A 23,012-nucleotide genomic window follows, 5' to 3' on the forward strand; every position below is an offset into this window, starting at 1 on the left:
TTTCTCCTGTGTGGAAGAACCAGGTTACTGTTAAGCCATGGGATACTGTAGCATTCTTTTAGACACAGGAACAGACTGGGGTGGTGACCAACAGCTTTAAGGAGCAGGGGTTGAATCAAACGCGCCGAGAGCGGTGATCCTGCCCCTGAACTCGGCCCTGGTGAGGCACACCTGGAGTTCTCTATCCAGTTCTGGGCTCCTCAGTACAAGACAGACAAGGCACCACTGGAGAGGAACAGTGGAGGCCACAAACATGAAGGATCTGGAGCTTCTCTTATGAGGAGAGACCGTGGGAGCTGGGCCTGTTCATTCCGGGGAAGACTGAGGGGACCTCCTTAATGCATATAAACATCTAAAGACAGGTGCCAAAAGGATGGTGCCAGACTCCTTTCTGTGCTGCCCAGCAACAGGACAGGAGCAATGGCCAAAACTAAACCATACGAAATTCCACCTCAAGTGAGAGAACTTCTTTACGTTGAAGGGGGAAGAGCACTGGAGCAGCTGCCCAGGGAAGGCGTGGAGTGCTCCTCCCTGCAGACATTCCAAACCCACCCGGACCCGTTCCTGTGTCACCTGCCCTGGGTGACCCTGCCCTGGCAGGGGCTGCACTGGGGGATCTCCAGAGCTCCCTTCCAGCCTCACCATTGCTGTGATTCCCTGAGCGATGGCGGGCGGAGAGCGCGGCTCCCTCGCCCTCAGCGCGCGCCGCGGAAATGGCGCCCGCGGGAGGAGCCGGGGCCGCCGCGGGGCCCGCGCAGGGCGCTGAGCGCAGAGCGGGCCCGGCCCGCCCCGCCCGCAGGCGGCGGCAGGGAGGATGGAGGGAGGGAGGATGGAGGCGGCCGCTCCTCTCTCCGCCCCCTCGCTCCTCTCCCCTCCCCCGCGCTCCTCTCTCCGCCCCAGCGCTCGGCCCCGGTGAGCCGTGCCGCCGCATCGCAAAGCCCGTCCTCAGAGCAGGTCTAGCCGCCACCGCCCGAGACCCGCCGCCGCCGCAGCCCTCCCGCGTCGCACACATGGAGGATTACCACAAACCCGACCAGCAGACGCTGCAGGCGCTGAAGGACACGGCCAACCGGCTCCGCATCGGCTCCATCAAGGCCACGACTGCGGCCGGCTCCGGGTGAGTGAGAGAGGCGGGCGTGGAGCGACTCAGCCCCGGCCGCACACCAGAGCCGCGCTCCCGCATCCCGGGGCTGCATCCGGCCTCGCCATGGTGCTGGGAGGGGCCGTGCCGGGCTCCCGCTGCCCGAGACGCTCCGGTGCCCCGGGCACAGCCCCCGGTCCCGCGGTCCGCTTCCCGCCCGCGGCGCGGGGATGCGGCGGGCCCGGTCGTGCCGGCCGCGGGAGCGCTGGGGCGGCGTGCGCGGGGATGGGCAGCGGGCAGGGCCGATCCCGCCGGAGCCCCCGGCGCTGATGGATGCGCAGGAGACACGTGTGGAAATGGCGGCCGGGGGCTCCGCGGGCACAGCCCGCCCGGGCCGGGCCACGCCGGTCGCCGGTGCCGCCGGGTGTTGTGACTGGGAGAGAATGCTAAGTTGGGGCAGGACTGGAAACCAAAGAATTTGTGCCCGAGGCGCAAGCGGCTTCTTTTTCATTGCGTGCCCGTCAGTTGGAACTAATTCTGCACAGAATTTCAAGTGAGCCCAAGTGGGATTATCTGTGCAATGCCCGCGGTCTCCAATGGGCAGTTTATTCAGGCCTCTGGACAGGATTTAGTGTGGGCTCTGATGTGTGCAGATTCCAGGGTTATCCTTTCTTTGATCGTGCTTTACCTATGGAACAAACAATCTCTGCAAACAATCAGCTTTTAGTCATGTAAAATCAAAGCCTTTTTTTTTTCTGCTTGAAAAATATATGAATGCTTCCATGTAAAGTGCTGGGCTTTTCTTCTTTTTTACACATATCCCATCTTGTTGCGATTTCCTCCTTTGGCTCTCTTTGAAACTAGCTGGAGTGTTTAAAAAAATCTGACTGAATCCCTTGGATGCTGAGGTTTCTGTGAAGAAGGGTGATGTGCAAAATATTATAAAGCTTCTTTGAATTGCCTTCCAGTCCCCACCCTGTGCCTGGCATGAGCTCCCTCACATGGCTCTCGGAGCTGAACTTTACTCGTTCCTTTTGCAGCCAGCAAGTGAAAGTGCTGCTGTTGTTCTTCCTGTGAAATGGGGTGTGGGACGCGGGAAAGCTCTCAGCAAGTCAGAGCAGTGCTTTTTTACAAATCTGTCTTGTTGGGTCCAGTCTGGAGAGAGAAGTATGCAATACCCAACAATTGCCCTTTTAGTTCTTGATTTGTTTCAGAGCTGCAGTGTACAGTATTGGACAAGTCTGTGTGAAAGTGTAAATTGAAAACTGTGTTTTATAGAGCTTGGGCTTGTGTGTTCAGTTTCCAGTAATTATTTTAAGCAGGCAGCAGGGATGTGTGATATCAGTTGTCTCATCAACAGATAAAATTATTTCTCTGGTTTGTCTGATGTGCTGTTAAAGAATAAAGATCATACTACAGCCTCTGTTTCTCTTCCGTGGTCCATGAAATTCACCAGTAAAACCATTCTCACCATACTGATGAAACAGTAAAAATTGTTTTACTCAAGCTTTTTATTCCCTGATTCATCTGTGCTACAATACTGAGTCCTCCTAGCACAAAGGCATTTCAATAATCCCTCTGGTTTATTCTGCCACTGGAGTTGTGTAGTCTGAAATTATTACACAACTTGATAACAAGCAGATTATGAAAGATGGGCTCTTGAGAGAAGATTCTGTTGATAAGTAATATATTTTCTTAATAAGATTTGGTTGCCAAGATGATGGTGTAGTAATGCGCCCAAAAGACATTCAGTCTGTTGTGGAGTTAGGCAAAGCATGTACATTTCCAAAGCAGCTGTGCATTATGAATGTTTCCCAAAAACTGAGACCGCGTGCTTTGCTTAAATTGCTGGTGTGCACTGAGGATGGGAAAAGATGTTTGAATGGAAGTTAAGTTTAAATAGAAGCTTCCAGTTAAAAGTGTGAATTGTCATGATGGCTTTGACTTTGTTAAGGAAATACATGTTTGTTAAAGGTGTAGCTTGTAAAAACTGCAATAAAAGCACTTCAGAAGAAACAGGACCTGCCTACACTTTCAAGGAAGTAATTTCTGTGAACTGTGGCATGTATTGCAACACAAATGGTGGTGTGATAGATATGTCACACCAGTTCTTGCAGTCTTTACTTCTTTTACCTTCTGCTAAAGAAAGTACAGTCTTTGCCTGGGCAAGACCTAACTCAGTCTGATCCTTAAGTTGCTCAAACACATCACTGAGTATTTCATCAGCTGGAGTGGAAAAATTCAGTGAACTGGAAAAAAAAATTGCGCTCAAAAATTACTTACGTGGGCAAAAATTTGATTTGTTTCATTGTAAAGATTGACCATACTTGCTTTGGAGTGTGGAAGAGCTTTTTCTTTTAGATAAGTAATGCACACATTCCCATTGAAATGGGTAGAGTGTCTGCTGTAGCTGATGATAAATTTCTGCAGTTTTGAAACAGTGATCTTGGCTTCCTAGAGCAGGATGGATACATTCTTAAAAGTGGAAGTTACAAGAGTTTCTTAAGAGGCAGTTAAGTTTCATAATGGGTGATGTGATCACTTGTTGCAGATGATTTTTTCTTCTTTTTTTTTTTTGTTTTGACTCAGTGTTCCATTTTAGCTTTCCACTGCTATCCTTTGAAATGTGTGGATACATGTAGATGGAACAAACATCAGTTGATTCACAGTAATAAAAAAAAACCCCACAAAACGAACCTGGAGCAATTATTTTACCCTTGTTTTGTGTGGATCCAGCATTTTGGTGTTCTAGTATACTTTGGTTGGGTTTCCTATCGAAGGACTGTATTTCGAAGTTAAGGTTTTGGGGTTTTTTTTATTTCAAATAGTAGAAATTAATTTAATTAACCTGTAGCTTTAACAAGATGTTTTTCCAATTTTCAGGTAATTTATTAAATTTTTCTACTTTTTTTTTTTTTTTATTTCCACATGCTACCATTTTAGGTGGTTTAAAACTTTTTTAATCAAGACCAGGAGTTCATAGAAGTATGGTTAAGTATAAAGTTAATAAAATTAAAGGAATGAAAGCTTTAAACAAGCATGTAAGGCTTATTGATTAACTCAAATATATGAATATTTACTAATATGTTTGAACCATGGTTTAAAGCTAATTCTCTTGGTTCCCTGTGTGTGAGTACTTACTAAGGGATCGACACTAACCATAATTTGCTAGTGTTTTGCATGTTTTTATTCTTTTATTACAGTTATGTTGGGGATATTGGGTGGGAAGGTTTATTACTTTATATATTACCCTTTATATCAAAAGAAAATATTCTGGTTCACTTAGTGAAAGTGTTGTCTAATCCTAACATGCATGGTAAATGTACATGTAGGAAACAAAAGTGACACTTTCACAGTCAGTTTATCCTGTTTTACAAGGAGGATCAAATATTTGAAGAATAGCCTGCAAAAGATGAAAAGTAAATGTGGGTAGAAGAGGAAGTGAGAAGAAACAGCTTTTTCAACCTCCTTACTATTCATCATCCACTTTCCTGTACTTCAGTAGTGATGGCTGATGTCAAGAATTATGTTTACATCAGTAAAATCTGAATAATGCTATTTTCCATATTCAATAAAGATTTTTAAGGAGCCTCCTTACCCCTTTTAAGCTTTATGGCAAGTGAAAACCAAGGCTGGTACCCCCAAGTGGTCAAATGGTGCCACCCATTCCAAGTGCTTAAGAACTACAGTGATTATTATGTAAATTACAGTAATCTAGAGAAATAAAAGTAATTCTGTGCACTTCCAATGAAATATATACCTTGTCATAGAATAACTCCATATTTGCTACTTGCATGACCTCTTCACATAACTTTATGTTCACTTGGTACCTTATGGCACAGCTGCCTGTGAAATGGGCCTGTGTTTTCCTAAGGCAAGTTATAGTTGAGTATGAATTCATGTGCTGTTATCCCAGACAATTCAATGAGAGAGACTACACAGATACTGAAAAAAATTTGATAAACCAACACACACAATATTTCAAACTTAAAGATGTAAATGTAGAAAATGTTAGTTCCCCTCTTAGCCAAAGATTAAGCAATTTAGAATTTTACAACATGTATCTGGGTGTTTACTGGAGACAGTAAATTTCCATATCCAGTTTCAACAGAAGATGAAAAAGAATTGCATTATTTAATGTCCTCTTTAAAAATCAGAATTCTTATTCTGTCAACTCTAATGTGGTACAATGAAATGGTTCCTAAGTTATACTATTATAAATGTTCCAGAGCTCTCTGCAGAAGTTAATCTTGCATTACCAATCCCTGCATGTGCATCAGAGCCTGAACAAGTCCTGATGCCATGCTTTCAATTTCTCCACTCAGCGAGTGGCTCCAGTTCTGTGGAAAGCTGCCCTTGTTTCCTCTGCATTGGTGTGAATTTCTGCCACCAGATAAATCACTGGAGTCTGATTTCAGGCCCAGGCTGACACAGCCTGTGGCTGAGTGTCTGTGCTTCAGCCACCCCTTCAGGTGGTGGTCCTTGGCATGGAGAAGAAGGGAGACTTCTAAAAAACAAGTTCTTGAGCTATCAGCAGGGTCTTGATTGAACACCCATTTCAACCAGATCAGAGGCTCCCTTTGCCTCAAAGTATTCGATTAGCACAGGGGTGGGATATCAAACACTTCAGATTTGTGCATTTTAATGCTGGGGAGTTGGGGTCTGATGAAGTGATACTTTAAAGATGTGGTCCTGAGCAAACAGTAACACGAGTGGTAATCTTGGGTCTTCTTGACTTGTAGCCACCCTACATCATGTTGCAGTGCAGCAGAGATTATGTCTGTGCTGTTTTTCCATACCATGAGGTACAAAGTGCAAGACCCCAGAAATGCCAGCAACGACCGGTTTGTCCTTTCAAAGGTAAATAAATAATTACTGGTTTGCTGTCCTGTTACAGTCTGCTAGCAAAGAGCTGTCTGTCTGTAGATTTAATTGACTTGTCTTCTTTGACTTGTGTTTACATACACCTACATGTGCAGAGAAGTCTGTTGGAAATATCTGAGAGCCTGGAATTTGTCTGCTTCAGAAAGAAAGAAACTGGCTGAATTAAGTTACAACATAACTTAAAAAAAGTTTAAAAAGGGTCTTTGTAATGTGTCCTGATAAGTCTTAACTCCACTATGTCAAGTTGTTATACTGTTAAATAATAAATATTATATTGTCTATACAATCTATCAGGATGCAGCAAGGTCTATTTTATTTTTCTAACAAGGCAGTTGCAGTTGGCTTTTGTGCTCATTGTTAAATGCAGCCCTGCTGTTCTGCCTGCAGCCATGTCACAGTGGGCTCTAATTCCTGCCAGCTTCTCAGGGAGCATTGCGTGAAACAGGGCAGGTTAGTGAGTAGTTTGTAGTTTGCACTCCTACTGTGCCAGTATGGCACTAAAGTCACTGTTACATCTGAAGCCACTGTGAGTCAGAAAACACTTAAACCCCAGTCTGTGCTGCCTGTTAGTGTTTCTGTCCCCTCCTACATTGTGTCCTTGCAAATCACAGGGATATATTATTCATATGGCATAAAGGCAGGTGAGGGGCCTTCATAAAACATGGAAAAGATGTAAAAGGTGGCAGATGAAGTGCTCCAGTGATGCACATTCCATCTCTGAGTCAGAGTTCCTCAGCAGTGCTGTGGAGCCCATGGTGAATGTCCTTGTGCTGGATGTAACTGATGCCATGTCTGGTGGCCACTGAAAGAAGGAACTGAGTGAGAAGCAAGCAGTTGATGCTGAGGTGGTGAAACACTGAGAGTCACTTCCTCATGTTTACTTTAGCTCTCTAATTTATCAGTGTTTCTGTCCAGAGTTGCTAAATGGCTTCAAACCTCTGCCTGCTCTTTTGACTCCTGATGGCTCCAGGAGTGGGAGATGACTGCTCCACAAAGATGGAGTGGAAGGAGTCAAGTGGAAGATGACTGCTCTGAGTGTACAAAGCTTAAAACTTTGCCTGTTGTCACTCACTGCATTCAACCCTGAGTACATTCATTCTGAAGGAAGTTCTAGTGAGATAACACTGCTCATCCTGCTGGGGTGCTGTAAGCAGGGGCATAGGGAACTTGGAAACAAGCATCAGTGTGGTGTGTGCATTGTAAAAATGTTCAATAACTCCATGCCTTCCTGATGGGCACAAGAACCTGATTTCAGAGTCTGTCAGCTTTGTAGAGTTCTGTCCTGGTAGTTGGGAATTGTGAAACTTGTGTTTTGTTTACAATTTCTGTTTCTCTCTAGGGTCATGCAGCACCAATTTTGTATTCTGTTTGGGCAGAAGCTGGCTTTCTACAAGAAGCAGATTTACTGAACTTGAGGAAAATTGATTCTGTCCTAGAAGGACACCCAGTGCCAGTGAGTGCTCATAATCTTTGATATGAAAGTGTTTCCTCCTGTGAAACAACAAGTGTGTGTATTTCACAGTGATTTTGGTTGCTAGCTGTTCAGTACAGGAAAGATAAAGATATCTAAGAAGGATGATGGCATTTATGGCTTCACAACTGAATTTGAATTTGAACTGTGCTTGAATGAGCATGTAGAAATGACCTTTATTGTAGTAGTAAAGTTCCCCTACAGCCCTGCATGGCAGTATTTTCCATTTCATAAATATTTAGGTAAAGTTTCATCGTTTCATCCAGGCTTCACTTGCCCTTTAAGCAGCTTTGAGGTATTTCAAGAGTTTACACCCAGTTTGGCCACTTCATTGGTCTTTCCATTCCCAGCCAGTTGCTTCAATTGATTCATTTTTACATAGAATCATCAATTCTTAACTGTTGCCATCCAAAGCATAGCTGAGAGATTCCATTCCCTCTCAGAGTGCCCAGTTAGCTTGTGACAGTCAACATGAAGGAAACTGCATTGCAGGGAAATCAGGGGGTTCAAGATTTAGAGAGACTTGCACATTGTTATGGCTGAAAGCTGCATTTTGGTGTATATTGAACGAGCTTCTAGCACTGGAAATTACTTCCTCTATTTCATAACTACAAAATAATCATCTTTTTATTCTCAGAGACAAGCCTTCACTGATGTGGCTACTGGATCCCTTGGGCAGGGTCTTGGTGCTGCATGTGGAATGGCATACACTGGCAAATTCTTTGACAGAGCCAGGTAATTCCATTTTCATACTTCATGATTATTCAATGGGAAAATTTTGTTAAAATTAGATAGATAGATAGATAGATAGATAGATAGATAGATAGATAGATAGATTCATTCTCCTTTATTCAATCCCAAATCTGATTTCAAATTCAGGTTTTAAATGATAGATAATTACAAAGCTGTTGCCAGTGAAACTACCAAGGGTTTAAAGATTAGCAACAATTAGTGTACATGTGTGTTTCTTTTGTGACCTGACAGCATTGCAAGCTGATGTTCCTGAACAGAGAAGACAGGGAGGAGCCTCTAACTTCCAGAGAGTAACTGATATCCATTTTGAGACTGGATAAGTCCCTTTAGAAGGAAAGTGCAAGCTGGAGAGGTCTGTTCAAAGTTAGATGACAAATAATGGAGAAGGTTGGATAAGGACCCGTTATGGTCAATAATAGCATAATTGAATCATAAAGTAGGGCTCCAAAATGTTATCAGAAAGGCACTCAACTCCACAGAGACAAAAATGACTGCTCCTGCCATTTGTTTTGTGCACAAGAAAAGAAGATGTCTAAAGGCAAATCTGTATGAGGAGGAAAATAGCCTGATGTGGTTGATATATTTTATTTGACAGTTCTAGTACATCCAAGCATAGGCTGCCCAGTTAATGTGTCCTACACTTCACTAGCTTGAAATCATTTCTGTGAAAGATGACTTGCTGATTTTAATTGAGTTTAGCAGATGCTACGTGTGGAAAAAATCTAACTAGTGCTTACATGACAAAAGGAAAAGGTGGTCTTGCGTGCAGCACTGGGGAGCAGCTTAAGTGCAAGGAGTTCACATTTAGCTGAAGGCAGGTAGGAATCAGATCAAAAGTCTCTTATAGCTTCATGTTGAGTAAAAAAAATATCACTGACAGCCATCTCAATTATTTTGTTTTAAAATTATATATTTGAAGGATAATTTACCTTTTTTTTTACCTTTTTTTTTTTTTTAGTGGGTAACAAGCATTTACAAAGTTTTGTTGTCCAGAAGAAGAGTGAAAGTAAAAGACAAATGCTGTAGCTGAATTTGGTAGAGATAAGACAGTACTCCTGCTGAGTTTTATCTAAATAAAGGGCTTCAGTGGTTGGATAAATAGCCTACAAAGTCATTTAATGTTGGTTATCTTTTTACTGAACTCTGAATTTGTTATGCAGTATGCTTTAATCCATGGCTCAGCTCATCTACAATTTAGAGTTTCCTGGAATTAATTCCTGTTGGTTGTCCTTCTAGAGGGTATATGGGAGGAAGGAGGAAGCAGAGGTAACTGTCCCTGCATTGTTCAGGATCTTGCTGAGTCACAGTGACAGTGTTCAATGGGCTTGTTCAGTCAAGCCTTGCAGTGGGAGGCTTAAACTTGATTTTTTTTGAGACAAAGGTTTGGAAAGGAGTGCAGTATTTCTCATCTTATTTTTCTAACGTGTAACGGCTCATAACTATTTGAATTTGATTTGTCCAAGGTTACATAACTTTAGCTGAGGTGAATGCCTTGAACAATGGGAATTGAGTTTGGGATAGAAAAATGAAGTGAACTCTTACTATGAATTATTGGAGGAGTTTTGCTTTAATAGTGCTCACAAATCAAACCTAATTTATTTTCATTTTTAATTTCTTCTAGCTATCGAGTGTACTGTCTGCTTGGAGATGGAGAGTTATCTGAAGGCTCTGTTTGGGAGGCAATGGCCTTTGCTGGCTTTTACAAGCTTGATAATCTTGTTGCTATATTTGATATTAATCGTCTTGGACAAAGTGACCCTGCTCCTCTGCAGCATCACGTTGAAATCTACCAGAAACGCTGTGAGGCCTTTGGGTATGTGAGGGGGAGAAGCTCAGGATAATCTCTCATTTGAAAATGTATGTTCTGTTTGCTTCTCAGAATTGTTCAAATGAGCTTTCAGCTCTAAAGGATTCCATCAGCATGGAAGAGGGTCTTTCATAATGCCTGATATTGGTCGACTTTAGGGCTGCAGCAGGAATATTGGAAGTGGCAAAATTTGTTGGTTTTGAGGAAAAATAAGGACTGCTTGCACAGATAAATCTGTCAAGGGTCTTAAAACTGTTTTTAACATATCAAATTCAGATTTTATAACTGTGACCACATGTCCTATTATAGCAAGTAGATCAGAAAAAAACCAGCATGGAAATTAAGAGAATTCTTTGTGTATTGACTTTCATTTAGTTTCATATTTCTATGCAGATGCAAAATCCATGCTAAAAAAAATGTCAGATACAATAGAAACCAAATCATGCCTGAGTGTTTGGGGTTTTTTTAATCAACGTCTATTGTCAGTTTTCATCTTATTTTTAGATGTTTGATTTGCTCTTGTGATTAAAAATGGCCATTATGTCTGAAGAAATGTAGGATAACTTAGTTATCTGTGGGCTGTGAATTTTGCTCATAGTTGTTGATCCCCCTGTGACTCATTTTGCATTATAAAAAAGCAGCTGTGCTATTTTTTATGGTCTCAAATAAATGCTAGATCGTGTTTCTGGCATACTTTGGGTCTCTTAAAAAGACACTGCACTGGAATGAAGTTAGTATTTGTTATTGTTATTGCTGACTACCAGAGAGTGTCACATGCTAAAACCCTTTAGAAACAGTTGATCTGTTTGTGTTCTTAGCTGGCATGCCATCATTGTGGATGGACACAGTGTGGAGGAGCTTTGCAAAGCCTTTGGCCAGGCCAAACATCAGCCAACAGCCATCATTGCAAAGACTTTTAAAGGCAAAGGCATATCAGGTAATAAAACAATTCTTGCTTTGCATACACACATAGATATGATGTACACCTAGTGCTGCAGTGCAGGCAGCTGCACATCTCAGCAACACCTGCAGAAGGTCTTTGACCCTCTGTACCTGTCAGCAACATTATTGCTGAGAAAATTGGTGTGGTCCTGTCAAGTGGGACGTGTGCCAGCTACGGAGCGTTCTGTCCGTGGGATGGAGCAAATGCACACACAGTGTGTCAAGGGTTGCCATGATTCCCTTTAGCCACAGCTTTTAGCAGCACTCTGAGCTTGCCTTTCTGACCAGATAAATATTAGTAACAGCAGAGAATATCATTCCTTTTCATTGAGTAAGCAAGCAAAGTTCATTATTTGCAGTGACTGAAGGAAAAGTGTATCAGCCAGAGAGGTGATTTGGCTGTTAGTGCTGGGTGCACAGATAAGAGTCATCAGAAGCTATTAAAATAAAGCTGTAAAATATCAGATCTTGTTTGAATTGGACACCTTGGTTAACTGTTGTTTCAACCTTATCTGAGTTTGTTTAAATAGAACTGTTGAAATTTCATAGGAAATGTTAATGCTGATTTAGTGGTTGCTTCCTGCCACACTGAGGTCTGTTAGGGGCAAATTTACAAATCATTTCAGTAGAAGGTGCTGGGATTTTGTCACAAGTTTGGAATATATATAATTTGATCATGTAAAATTCCTCCACTTTGTTTAAATGTCTGTCTTAATGCAGCTGAATACTACTGTAATTGTTCAAGGAATTTCTTCCTTGGAAGAAAATACTGGACTGTCATACTCCACTGCACTTTCATCTGGGTGAAATCTGAAGCTAAAAACCTTAATTGTTTTTATATTCTTACTTGTAATGTGACTTTAAATACACAGGTGTTGAAGATAAGGAAAGCTGGCATGGAAAGCCCCTTCCAAAAAATATGGCTGAACAAGTCATTCAGGAAATAGATGACAGAATCCAGAACAAGAAAAAACTTTCTCCAGCCCTTCCAGAAGAAGATGCACCTATAGTAAATATTAGAAACATTAAGATGCCATCTCCACCAACTTACAAAGTGGGAGAAAAGGTATTCCCTTCTTTTTCACTGATGGTCAGATATTTCAAAGTGTGAGACCATTTAACAGGATAGCAGGAGGTTTTGTGTTACCTCTTCCCCCAGTTGCAGCTACCCACCTCTTCTCAATAGGCAGACACCTATTTCTGTAGTGTGACACAGACAGTCAACTTGCTGGGTATTGGAAGGGTGTATAAATATATTAAAATATGGAGATTCAAATCACTCTTCTTCATTTCATGATCATTATCAATTTTATAAACTATTTTATGTGCCTTTGAAATTGAAGAAACTCCTTGAGGTTCAGTGAATTTCTATGATTGGAAAGCCAGGTTTAAACATTTCCTAGCCAGATTGGTGGGGAGTTGCCCATTTCAGAACAGATGTATTTCTAATGCTTCGTTGTGGGTTTGTTTACTCTTCTGTGTGTCACCATTCTCATATGTACTTTTGATAGTGCTATCATTTGAAAACAATCAAACAGGAACAAAAAAAAGCAGCAAGCTACAGCAGCCCTGGTGTGTTTTCCTTTTGCAGTGGGCCACCCGCAAGGCTTACGGGGTTGCGCTTGCAAAACTGGGCCACGCCAACGATCGAGTGATTGCCCTGGATGGCGACACAAAGAACTCCACCTTCTCTGAGCTCTTCAAGAAGGAACATCCCAGTCGCTACATTGAGTGCTACATTGCTGAGCAGAACATGGTAACTGCTCCCTTGGCTTTGTTGAAAGATCAGTATGACCATTCAGTGTGAGTCCCCTTACAGTGGGGGTCTAATACTTGTTTTTCAAATAAATGTGAGGTAATTGTAGCAAAAACCAATTTAGGAACCTTGTTCTAATTTCCAGTTTGCTAAAGAAGGGCCCTTTTAGTAAATACCAGTCCAAATAACACAGGTAAATCCATTCCCTCTTACTAATGATGATTTTTGTTTTCTGGAGATAGCAAGACCATGTCCATTGGACTGAGAACCTAAGCCTTTGATCCAGGAGAAGAAAGAGAGGGATAAGTCTTAAAAATCTTTGAATGGCTGCTTTAAGCAGATAAAGAAAAGAAGCTGCCAGTAAGAGACAACCATAACAGCTAGCAGTTGAAGCATGGAGCAGAGGAGATGCAGGAGAATAGATACTGGGAGGGTGAGTTGCCTCCTTTCCTTTCTGGAAATGCCAGCAATTAGAAGCAGGACTAAACAGAGACTTTTAATCTGCATTAAGAGCTTCTTGCTAAATTTTTAGGGCAAGAAGTCGGACAGATCATGTCCTGGAAACCACTGATAAATGAGGTATTCACTGTTCTTACCCAATGTCCAATTTCAGGTGAGCATTGCAGTTGGCTGTGCCACTCGTGACAGGACCGTTGCTTTTGCCAGCACCTTTGCCACCTTCTTCTCGCGGGCGTTCGACCAGATCCGCATGGCCGCCATCTCCGACAGCAACATCAACCTGTGCGGCTCCCACTGCGGCGTCTCCATCGGTAAGGGAGCCACAGCGTCCCCAGGCACTCCCTGCTGGCTGCCTGACAGCCAGATGGGCCCTGCTCTGGGCAGCCAAGCTGTGCTCTAGCTGGGTGCTCTAACAGTGGCAGCAGGGATAGCAGGAAGTTGTATTTGCAAGTCCACTTCTGTTGTGTTTAGAAAGAATGAGAAAAATTTCAAGCTGTCATCGGCCTTGTTTTTCCTCTTTGGCCTGATGAAAATAGGACTTTTCCCTACAAGATTTTCTACTGTACAAGTACAGACTGATATAAAGGGATTGGACTGAAACTGAGGGGTTCAGGTTCCATTTCATCTTTGCAGTTGATGAAAAAAGAGAGGAGAATATTCTTTCTGTGGAGAGAATAGCCATGTGCTTACTGTACCAGTTTCCCAGTCTCTTACTGGGAATCTCTCTCTTACTAATGATACTGTTCTTGCACAGATTCTCTTGTCCATCAATCTCAAAAACACTTTAGAGAACACACATTTGAAATAACTACTTCAACTTATCCCAGTATTTTTTACTACTGAAATTGTTAATATGGTGATTAATAAAATCTGAAATCTCTTACATACTAATGAAACAGGAACTGTGAAGCTGTTACATAATTCAGAAAATTGAATCATAGAAAGTTTTGGTTGGAAGGACCTTAAAGGTCATCTCCTTCCAACATCTCCCACTAGACCAGGTTGCTCAAAGTCAGGCAGGACTTACCCTTGGCTGTCTTGAATCACCTCCCTCTCCCCACGTGCCTTAGCACAGCTTCCAGGAGGATGTGTTCCAGGATCTTCCCAGGCACAGAGTGGTAGTTGGTAGTTCCCAGGATTCTCTCTTTTCCCCTATTTGAAACCAGGTGCAGTGTTTCCCTTTTTCCAGTCAGTGGGGACTCCACCTGGTGCTGCTGTGACTTTTGCTGGGGAGTGTCTTGGCAGCTACTTCAGCCATTCCCTCAGGACTCTGGGATGCATCTGCTCAGCTCCCATGGACTCTGTAGGCTGAGGTTCTTCAGGAGATCACAAGTCTGATCTGTTGTGGTTTAATCCCAGCTGGACACCAAGTACCACCCAGCCACTAACACACTGCCTGTCCCTGCAATGGGATTGGGAGGAGAATCAGAAAAAAACTTGTAAGTTAACTGCTACTACTACTAATAATAATAATAGTAATTATAAAAATAAACTGAAAAGCACAATACAATTTCTCAACACCCACTGAGCAATGCCCAGCCTGTCCCTGAGCTGTGGTCAGCCCCTTGCAGCCCCCCTCTTTCCCAGTCTGTCTGCTGAGCATGGCATTCTGTGGTATGGAACATCCTTGTAGCCAGTTTGGGCCATGGTCCCTCCCAGCTATTTGTCCATCTCCTCCCTGGCAGAGGATGAGGACACTGAAAAGTCCTTGATTTAGGATAACACCACACAGCAGCAACCAAAACACTGGTGTGTTATGAACAGCATTCTCATCCTAAATCCAAAACACTCCACTGTACCAACTAAGAAAAAAAAAATTAACTATCCCAGCCAAACCCAGGATGTCTGACAGCAGAAGGAACTTTACTTGTCCAGACCCTGTCCTGGTGTGGGAAAAGGGTTTGCCAGTGGAGACCAAGGCAGCAGAGCCAGCACATCTCAGCTGGCTGAGGGCCCTCACCAGCAGAGCCTTCTCTGGTCTTGGCTTCCCACTGTAACTGTTTGGAGCACGTCAGATCATAGTGGGGTTGGCTTTGGTTTGAAGGAGGAAAAGAATTTTATTTTTAATCTGAAATGCATAGACATGACCCATGAAAACAGGAACAGACTTGCATACCAAGAAGAAAAATGCAAGTAGACATTCATGCTTGAAAAACTAGTAGGTATTTGTAGGGAAAGTGAAAGAGAGGGAGAGCTGACAGGGGTAGTAAATTAAGGTTCACTGCCTACATCAGTATTTCAGTTGATTTAATAGTTTTGGCTGGCAGTAAGGTTTGGCAAAGAGTTGGATGGGTTTTTTTTTTTTTCATTTAAAACAAAATAGTTAAGTTGATCTGTAATATCGGTAAAGATTTAAAGATGCTTCATAAACACATGTAATCTCATCCCAAACTTCCAACTTACCTGCAGCAGTACAGTTCTCTGGAGCAGACTCTGTTCATATTGTATATGTAATTAAGGGAGGGATTCTATTACAAGCCTCTTATTAAAATCAGTCCTTCCACCTTCAGACTTCTAGCAAGCAGAGTGTTGATGTAAAAGCCAAGTAGGTTTGGTCTTTGCTGATTTTGGGTTACCCAAATTGTCTCCTAGAACTACACTTCCAAGTTTCAATTTTCAGCACATGAGATGTTCTGCTGGGAGCTGTGATGGTGAAGTGCAGACTTGGATTTATAAAGTTGTTTGAGGTACAAATCTCGTTCAAGCCTCAACTTGATTTTCAAAAAAGAATTTCAACCTAAAGTTTTGCAACTTATATAAAGAGCTATATAAAGTTTTATAAAGAGTTATATGATGTTAATGTAAGTTTTGCAAGTTATATGAAGAGTTACAAAGAAAGTTATTCAGAGAAATCCTTTAGCAGTTAAAAAATTCAATTTTAAATGAAAGGGTATGAATGAAGCATACTTCCTATTAAAACTTTGGGCCTGCATGGAATTCCAAATCTGCATGCAATTCAGAATCCAATCTGGACCTGTGGTGAAAATTGAAGTTTTATGTATGCAGTTCTAGGCAGACCTGGGCTTCTACTGCACTGAAATTTGAACCATTAAAGTTATGACAAATAGCTATCACAATGACCTTCTGAACTTGTACAAGTTCACTCCTAGACCAATACTTTCTGATGGACTGAAACATTAAATAAGTTATAAGGTCATAAGAGAATAATGGAAAAATCTGTATTTTTCAAACTGAACATACAGAAAAAGAAATCATAGCGTACGTGTGTCAGAAATAGAAATATCAATTGTTTAGACTGTTTTATATTCTGAACATTTGCTACTGCTCATATTAAGCATTTACTTCTTTTATTAAGCTATAAATGTAAGTTTTGCAGATGTAATTGAGAATTATACTCTCATTTGATCTGTTGCATTCCAAAACCATATAAATTTACATTTTCATAAAGACTTGGGGCCAGCCTCAACTTGATGCCAGTCTGTAACTTACTTTGAATTGAATTGAGGAGCTTGGAATGTTGGTGGTATTGGCACCACCATAGCAAAAGCAGGACAAGCACGAGTAACTGTCTACATTGGATAATATTCAGATTCAGGATATTAAAATTATCACCTGATAATTTTATTCTTCTTCATTTCATTTTCCTTCTATGCCTTCATTGTGCAAGTGCATTTTAGGAAAGGAAATGCCCACTGGATCCCTCTCACTCAGAGTACACACATTTAGAAACTGTGATGTTGAGAGGGTGTCTTCATGTCATGATTGAAAGCCAAGACAATTCCTTTTCCTGGTCTGTGCTTACTTCATTAGTAATGTGCAGTGGCAGAGTTCAATAATTGATCTCTTTAACGTGTTTAAAGTTCTTCAGAATCTTGTGCTGCTCTTAGGAACATATTCTCCTCCTTCCTCGTGAACTCGTCCTTCTTGAATAACAGGTAGTGGGTGCATGTGGGAAGGCTCCTAGCCCTGCTGCTGCAGGCTGTGACATGAGTGGATTCAGAGCTCTGTGCATGGCTGCTTTGGAGCAGTGCCATTCCCAAAGCTCCCTTACATAAGGTCACTGGGGGCGGGGGGTGTTGTGGTGGTTGTTTCTTTAACCATGGGAAATCATGGCACCCAGCACATGTCCTGCCTAACAGTTCCTTTTCAGAGATCTGTGCCATGAGGTGCTTGAGTTGTTAAAATAACAACACAGATGCCCTATTGCTCCTTAAAAGACCTTTTTACAGCATTAAAAAGTGCATACATACCTTTCATTTAATCTTGAAATCAGCCTAAGAATTTGAGAGTAGTTGTACCAATTGCACTCTCCGTTTCTGATGGGACACATGCAATTCTCCCTTCACATTTCCAGCAGTTTAAATCTGGAGGAACACTTGTTGACAAGTATAAATTTTGCCTCAGCATATGTAAATCTGAAGATGTTCAGATATCTTGTGACCCTCCTTCTGTATCTGTACCATTCCTATTTGGTTGTATTCCTTTTGTGTTGTTTTATTGTTATACTTTATTTCCTATTTTTTCTTTTTAATCCCAGTTCTCTTTCTTTTTAGTCTCTTTCTATCCCTATTTACTGTTTAGATGGTTCCAAGTTTAAGGAGAAGATGATTCTTTTCTCAAGCAGGTAGACTTGCATGTCGTGTGTGTGCCTGATTTTATCCTTTTCTCCTTTTTTGCCTGGTTTACGTTGAACCTCACTTCTATATTGAGTGATTGTCAAAAATGTGCACTTGCTCCTTTGTAACCCTGCTTTAATTCTTCCAGGTGAGGATGGGCCATCTCAGATGGGGCTGGAGGATCTGAGCATGTTCCGGGCCATTCCCAACTCCACTGTGTTCTACCCCAGTGATGCTGTGGCCACTGAAAAAGCAGTGGAAATAGCTGCCAACACCAAGGTTTGCATCAGAGTATTTCTGAGCCAGAGAATAATTCTGGCTTTTGTACTACTCTTGTTGCTTCTGGCATGTTTCTTGCATGTCTCTACCCACGTAAATTCTTCCCAAGGCTCCACTGGGCAGTGGGATGTTTTGTTTTCAAGGAAAGGTTGCAGACATTCTGTCCAGGCTAGTGCAGAATGAACAACATGAATGCTGTGGGCCAGATTTGGGGAGATGTAAATGATTACACAAGTGCAGTTTGAATCTATATTGAATTAAAGTGTAGGTCTTTAGCAAACTTAAAAGTGCTCTCCTAGTACCTTATCTCTGGGGTCAAGCTTGAAGCTGGATATGGAAAGATAAATCTCTATATTGAGGATTTTGATCATCTCCTTGATCAGTATTTTCCTTGGCTGCCATGAAGTTTTTCTTGAGAAAGGAGAAAATTAACTGAAAAAATCCAATCTTGCTACTACAGGTTTCTAGTGAAGGAGTGTAACAAATATGATGAGTGGTTTGTGGAAAAAAAGATGGGAGGTGGGGAAAGCAGTGGGAAGAAGAGATTAAAGTACAAGTTTGCTACTTCCTCTGGAAGGGCACCTGAACTTTAACTGATGAAAAGCCTTTTTCCTTGCTTTCAATCCAGCATTCTTTTCCAATTTAAAATTGGAAATTTTAAATTGGAAAAATTTAAAATTTTTCCAATTTAAAAAAAAATTTAAATTTTTCTTTTTCAATTTAAAATTGACAAAGTGAAAGTTGCACAGGTATGGTAAGGTTCAAAGAGTCTAATTAACTCAAGTAGGATTCTCCATTTCCACAAGAGAACAAAAGAAAGGTAAGTATCTTGGAATCAGAAAGGAAATTGTAAGTTATCAGTGTGCTTTAAGAGGAGGTGAAGTGTTTTGTACTGCTTGAAGCAATCAGCTGTCACAAGGGACTAATGGGAATTGGTGGGGCAGAGTTTACTTATAAGAACCAGAGGCAACACAGGAGGGTGAACATCAGACAAATAGAAAAAGTCATTTTTGCTGTATTTTTTGTATAGGATTTATCAGCTAGAATGTTAACACTTTTCTGTTTTATTAACTTCTACCACGTTTACCTCGGAAACAGGGCATTTGTTTCATCAGAACCAGTCGTCCTGAAAACCCTGTCATTTACAACAACAATGAGGACTTCCATATTGGACAGGCAAAGGTAAATGCTGCACAGATAAAGAGAATCAGAAAAATATGCAATGTTCCTTTTATAAAAGCCCTTTTCCCTCCAAAGTGTTGCAAAGATTTGATCTTTTCATTAAAATCTCTAGAAATGTAAAATAACTCCAGTAAGATTAAGCATTAAAAACACATGGACATGTTTTCTTGCAGGTGGTTTTGAAGAGTAAGGATGACCAAGTGACTGTGATTGGAGCAGGAGTCACTCTGCATGAAGCACTGGCTGCAGCAGAGCAGCTGAGAAAAGGTGGGGCTTTTTTCCTTTTTGTCATGTAACACCAAAAAAAATCAATACCAGTCAGCCTAAATGCTCACCCTTTGTACTGGTAAACATGAATGACACTGTTCAGACAGCTGGTCAGGCATTGCTAGCTGAAACTACAACACAGCATGCAGCTGCCAGTCCCACCTAATGGAGGTTTTAGTTGGCTTAGCAGCATCAGTAGCCATGAAAATTGACAACAGATCACACCGGGGTCTCATTAGAATTGCTGATCTGTGGTAGGGCCCTGTGGGCAGAGCCTTGGGGACATTGTGTGAGAAGCAGGAGTGGCACCTGGTCTGCTACAGCACAATCAGCTGCAAACAGGCTGGAGCCAGGTCCCAAAGCACAGCTTGTCACCTGTGTGTGCCCATGGGCACCTGGCCCTGGGCTGGGCTCACTGCTGACCTGGGTTCCTTTGAATGCAGCAACTCTGAACCAGTGTGGGAGGGGCACAAATCTATGGCAGTGCTCAAGCCACTGACATCTCACAGCAATGGTAACCCTTCAATGAAACAAGAGAAAGAAACCATCCGAAACCCATCTGTGAGTCAGGAGCCTCTCCTCAGGAAGAGATTACAAATAGCAGGAGATAATACAGTAATGCTGCTGTGGCTTATGGGGAGCTTTGTGTGCAGCATCTGGGTGGACTGATACTTTGTCATGACCTTCAGTCACCAGGCTTAGGACATTTTGGAAGTTGTATTTTCAGAACCATTGTTATTTTTCTACACTTACCATGCTTTACAGTGCTCTGCTGGTCTTGAAATCTGAGTAATCACCTCTGGAGAGATAATCCCACAGTGCAAAGTCTAATATCTAAAATGTATAGCCACTAAAGAGCCTTCAGTCACAAAATGACAATAGGGCCTCTTCATGTGTAGCAGCCAGTCAGGATCAGAGACAACCTCACATAATTGCTATTCTTTAGAAACAATTGCCATTTGTGTGCAGCTTTAATGAGCCATTGGGCCTGCCTTACGAGGGCAGGGCAGATCTGGGTTTGGTGCCAACAAACCTTAAGGGTGCCCTGGTAGGGCTGGGCAGCTCAGACAGGCACACCTGAGAGGTGGCAGCCTGCAGTGAAGAAAGAATTCAGAATGCCTACACACCAAAGAATCAGGTGGAAATTGCACTTGGCTTGACAATAAAGGTTAAATAAAGGTCTGGGGAAAAAATTACAATTGACAGCCTGAGTAAGGGGGATTTCTCTGGTGTGTGGATTCTCTCTTACCTGGGGAAAGCCAGTTACATTACTTTTTACCAGGGTGCTCCTGGTAACCTTGAGTCCCTCATCCAAGCTTCCTCCATCATGTCTGTGAATAAATGGGTATCACTATTCCACAAGGTCCATGGAGAAAGAATACATATAGAAATTAGGCTTGGCTGGGCTCTGTGGTAGATGAGCCATAGGTACAGGTACCTGGCAGTTCATGTGGGCAGTTCTCATAATGGTCTAGGAGATCACAGCCATTGCCTGTACCACTGGCATTGACTTGCATGTTGCAGCTCATTGTTGCAAATAATTTTCTTTTGTTCATGCAGAAAAGATCTACATCCGTGTGATTGATCCCTTCACCATAAAGCCCCTGGATAAGAAGACAATACTTGAAAATGCAAGAGCAACCAAGGGCAGAATCATCACTGTTGAGGACCATTACCATGAAGGTAAGAAGGGTCTGGGAGGTCACAGCCCTCAGAGGCTGGAAGTTCCCAGCTTCTGACCTGACAGAGTATGAGACCTGATGCTGTCATCTCATGAAAGCAAAAGAGAGATTTCAGGTTTTTTTGGTGCTGTTAGGATTGTAAAGTGACACTGAGGATTGAAAGGCTCCACAGATTTAAGGGGTAATCAGGGCTGTCTTTCTGATTCACTAGGCCTTGTGTGCCCTTTCTGTGCTTGGATCAAGTGAAGTCTGGATTCATTTGTGCCCAGTGAAATTGTAAATTCCTGCTATGCTGCAGGGGTTCTGCTCAGAGGGTTCTCTGAAAGGCTGTACAGCAGCTTCTTTGCAGGTGTGAAATTGCAAGAGAGACCATTGCTGTGCAGGTTTAAGTATTCCATGTGTCCAAAAGCTTGTCTCCAGGGTACCTGAAATCAGATGGTTTGGGCAGTTTCCACAGTTTTTCCAGTTACTGTGGCATAAATTCCTCCCTTTTTCTTCTCTACCACCATAGATATCTACTAACAGAAATTAGTAGATATAGTTATGAGAATATTACCTTAAGTTAAGGTGAGCATCACTCTTGCCAGGTACCTGAAGTGAATTGGTTCTACTGTAAGTGCTGGATACTCCATCCTTTTGTCCCAGACTATGGATGGTGATAGATACCTGAACCTCTTCATTTTCTAGCTCAATGTTCAGCTCTGGATAAGCATTTTACTACAGGCTTGCAAGACAGCAGAGTCTTAACTGTGAGGTGCTGAACAGGGGCTCTGTGCTGGCACAGTGCTCTGTGGTGCAGGCAGGGCAGGTGTCTGTGCTTGCAGGCCCCATCCCACTGAGCTCACCAGCTGCATCCACAGAGGGGCATCTGGCTGCAGGCTCAGCTTGGTTAAATCCCACCATGCCAGGAGCTGTGGGCAGCCCTGTGATCCTGGAAACACTCTCTGAAGGGTAGCACTAAGGTGTCCCTTCTACCAGGTTTTACAGCACAAGCTTTTGACCCAAGTCCTCTTTTCTTCTTCCTTAGTACTTCTGCTTCCAGTGTCTCTCCTGCCTCCATGCAGTTCCCATCCTTTGTGCCTGTGACTGATAGTGAGTCAGAGCTGAGCTCTGAGCAAAGGTTGTGAATACATTACATAACCCAGAGAGGTGCCCAGCAGCACGTACAGACACTGTGAAAAGATGGAGCTCTGAGCTGCTGAGATTGGTTGGAATTTCAGCACGTTAAGTGCACTTGTAAATGCTCTTCAGTCAAAGTGTATTTTTAAACCTGGCTCCTGGTGGCTGGTGCTGAGGTGGTGAGAGCTTGCTGACAATCCTGTGCCCTTGAGAGGCAGGTGTGTCCTGCTGCTTATGGCTGAGTACTTCAGGATGCTTATGGCTTGTCCTCAGGATGCCTTTGGCACAGGACAGGCTTTTCAGTCGCAGTCAGCCCACTCAGACACGTGTGATTGGTGTTCTCCTGAGGCTGGGGCTGGAGGCTGGAAGGTGCAGGCCTCACACACAGTGTGGATGTTCTGCTGGGACGCTCCATCGGTGCCGTATCTCCCTCTCTCCGCAGGCGGCATGGGCGAAGCCGTGTGCGCCGCCGTGGTGGGCGAGCCCGGCGTCACCGTCACTCGCCTGGCCGTGTCCCACGTGCCCCGCAGCGGGAAGCCAGCGGAGCTGCTGAGGATGTTTGGCATTGACAAGGATGCCATCATGCAGGCGGTGAGGGCAGCCCTGTCCAAGTCCAGGAACGCCGAGTAGACGGGAGCATCTCGTGCTGTGTAACGAAGAGCTGCGTTCGGAGAGGTTAAGGCAGGCAAAGGTGCTTTATGTAGAGAGTTCTAATAAAAATACCAGCTTAAAAAACCTTCTGGGGTTTCATCT

At 42.8% G+C, this 23,012-nt stretch overlaps 1 protein-coding gene across 1 annotated transcript; it reads left to right on the top strand.

Moving 5' to 3' along the window:
* The first annotated feature begins 871 nt into the window (after positions 1-871).
* On the top strand, positions 872-22,972 carry TKT (transketolase). Its single transcript, XM_054280848.1, has 14 exons — positions 872-1,117; positions 5,824-5,941; positions 7,305-7,418; positions 8,074-8,171; positions 9,811-10,002; positions 10,815-10,933; positions 11,811-12,004; positions 12,530-12,694; positions 13,308-13,464; positions 17,879-18,009; positions 19,108-19,191; positions 19,365-19,458; positions 21,019-21,141; positions 22,702-22,972. Exons 1-14 carry the CDS (start codon positions 1,011-1,013, stop codon positions 22,887-22,889), a joined length of 1,884 nt encoding a protein of 627 aa, XP_054136823.1. The 5' UTR covers positions 872-1,010; the 3' UTR covers positions 22,890-22,972.
* Positions 22,973-23,012: the final 40 nt, after the last annotated feature.

Source organism: Melozone crissalis, unplaced genomic scaffold (assembly GCF_028551555.1).
Source record: "Melozone crissalis strain CALT ecotype California unplaced genomic scaffold, PUWL_Pcris_2 ptg000029l_1, whole genome shotgun sequence".
In the NCBI taxonomy this organism is placed as follows: Eukaryota; Metazoa; Chordata; class Aves; order Passeriformes; family Passerellidae; genus Melozone; species Melozone crissalis.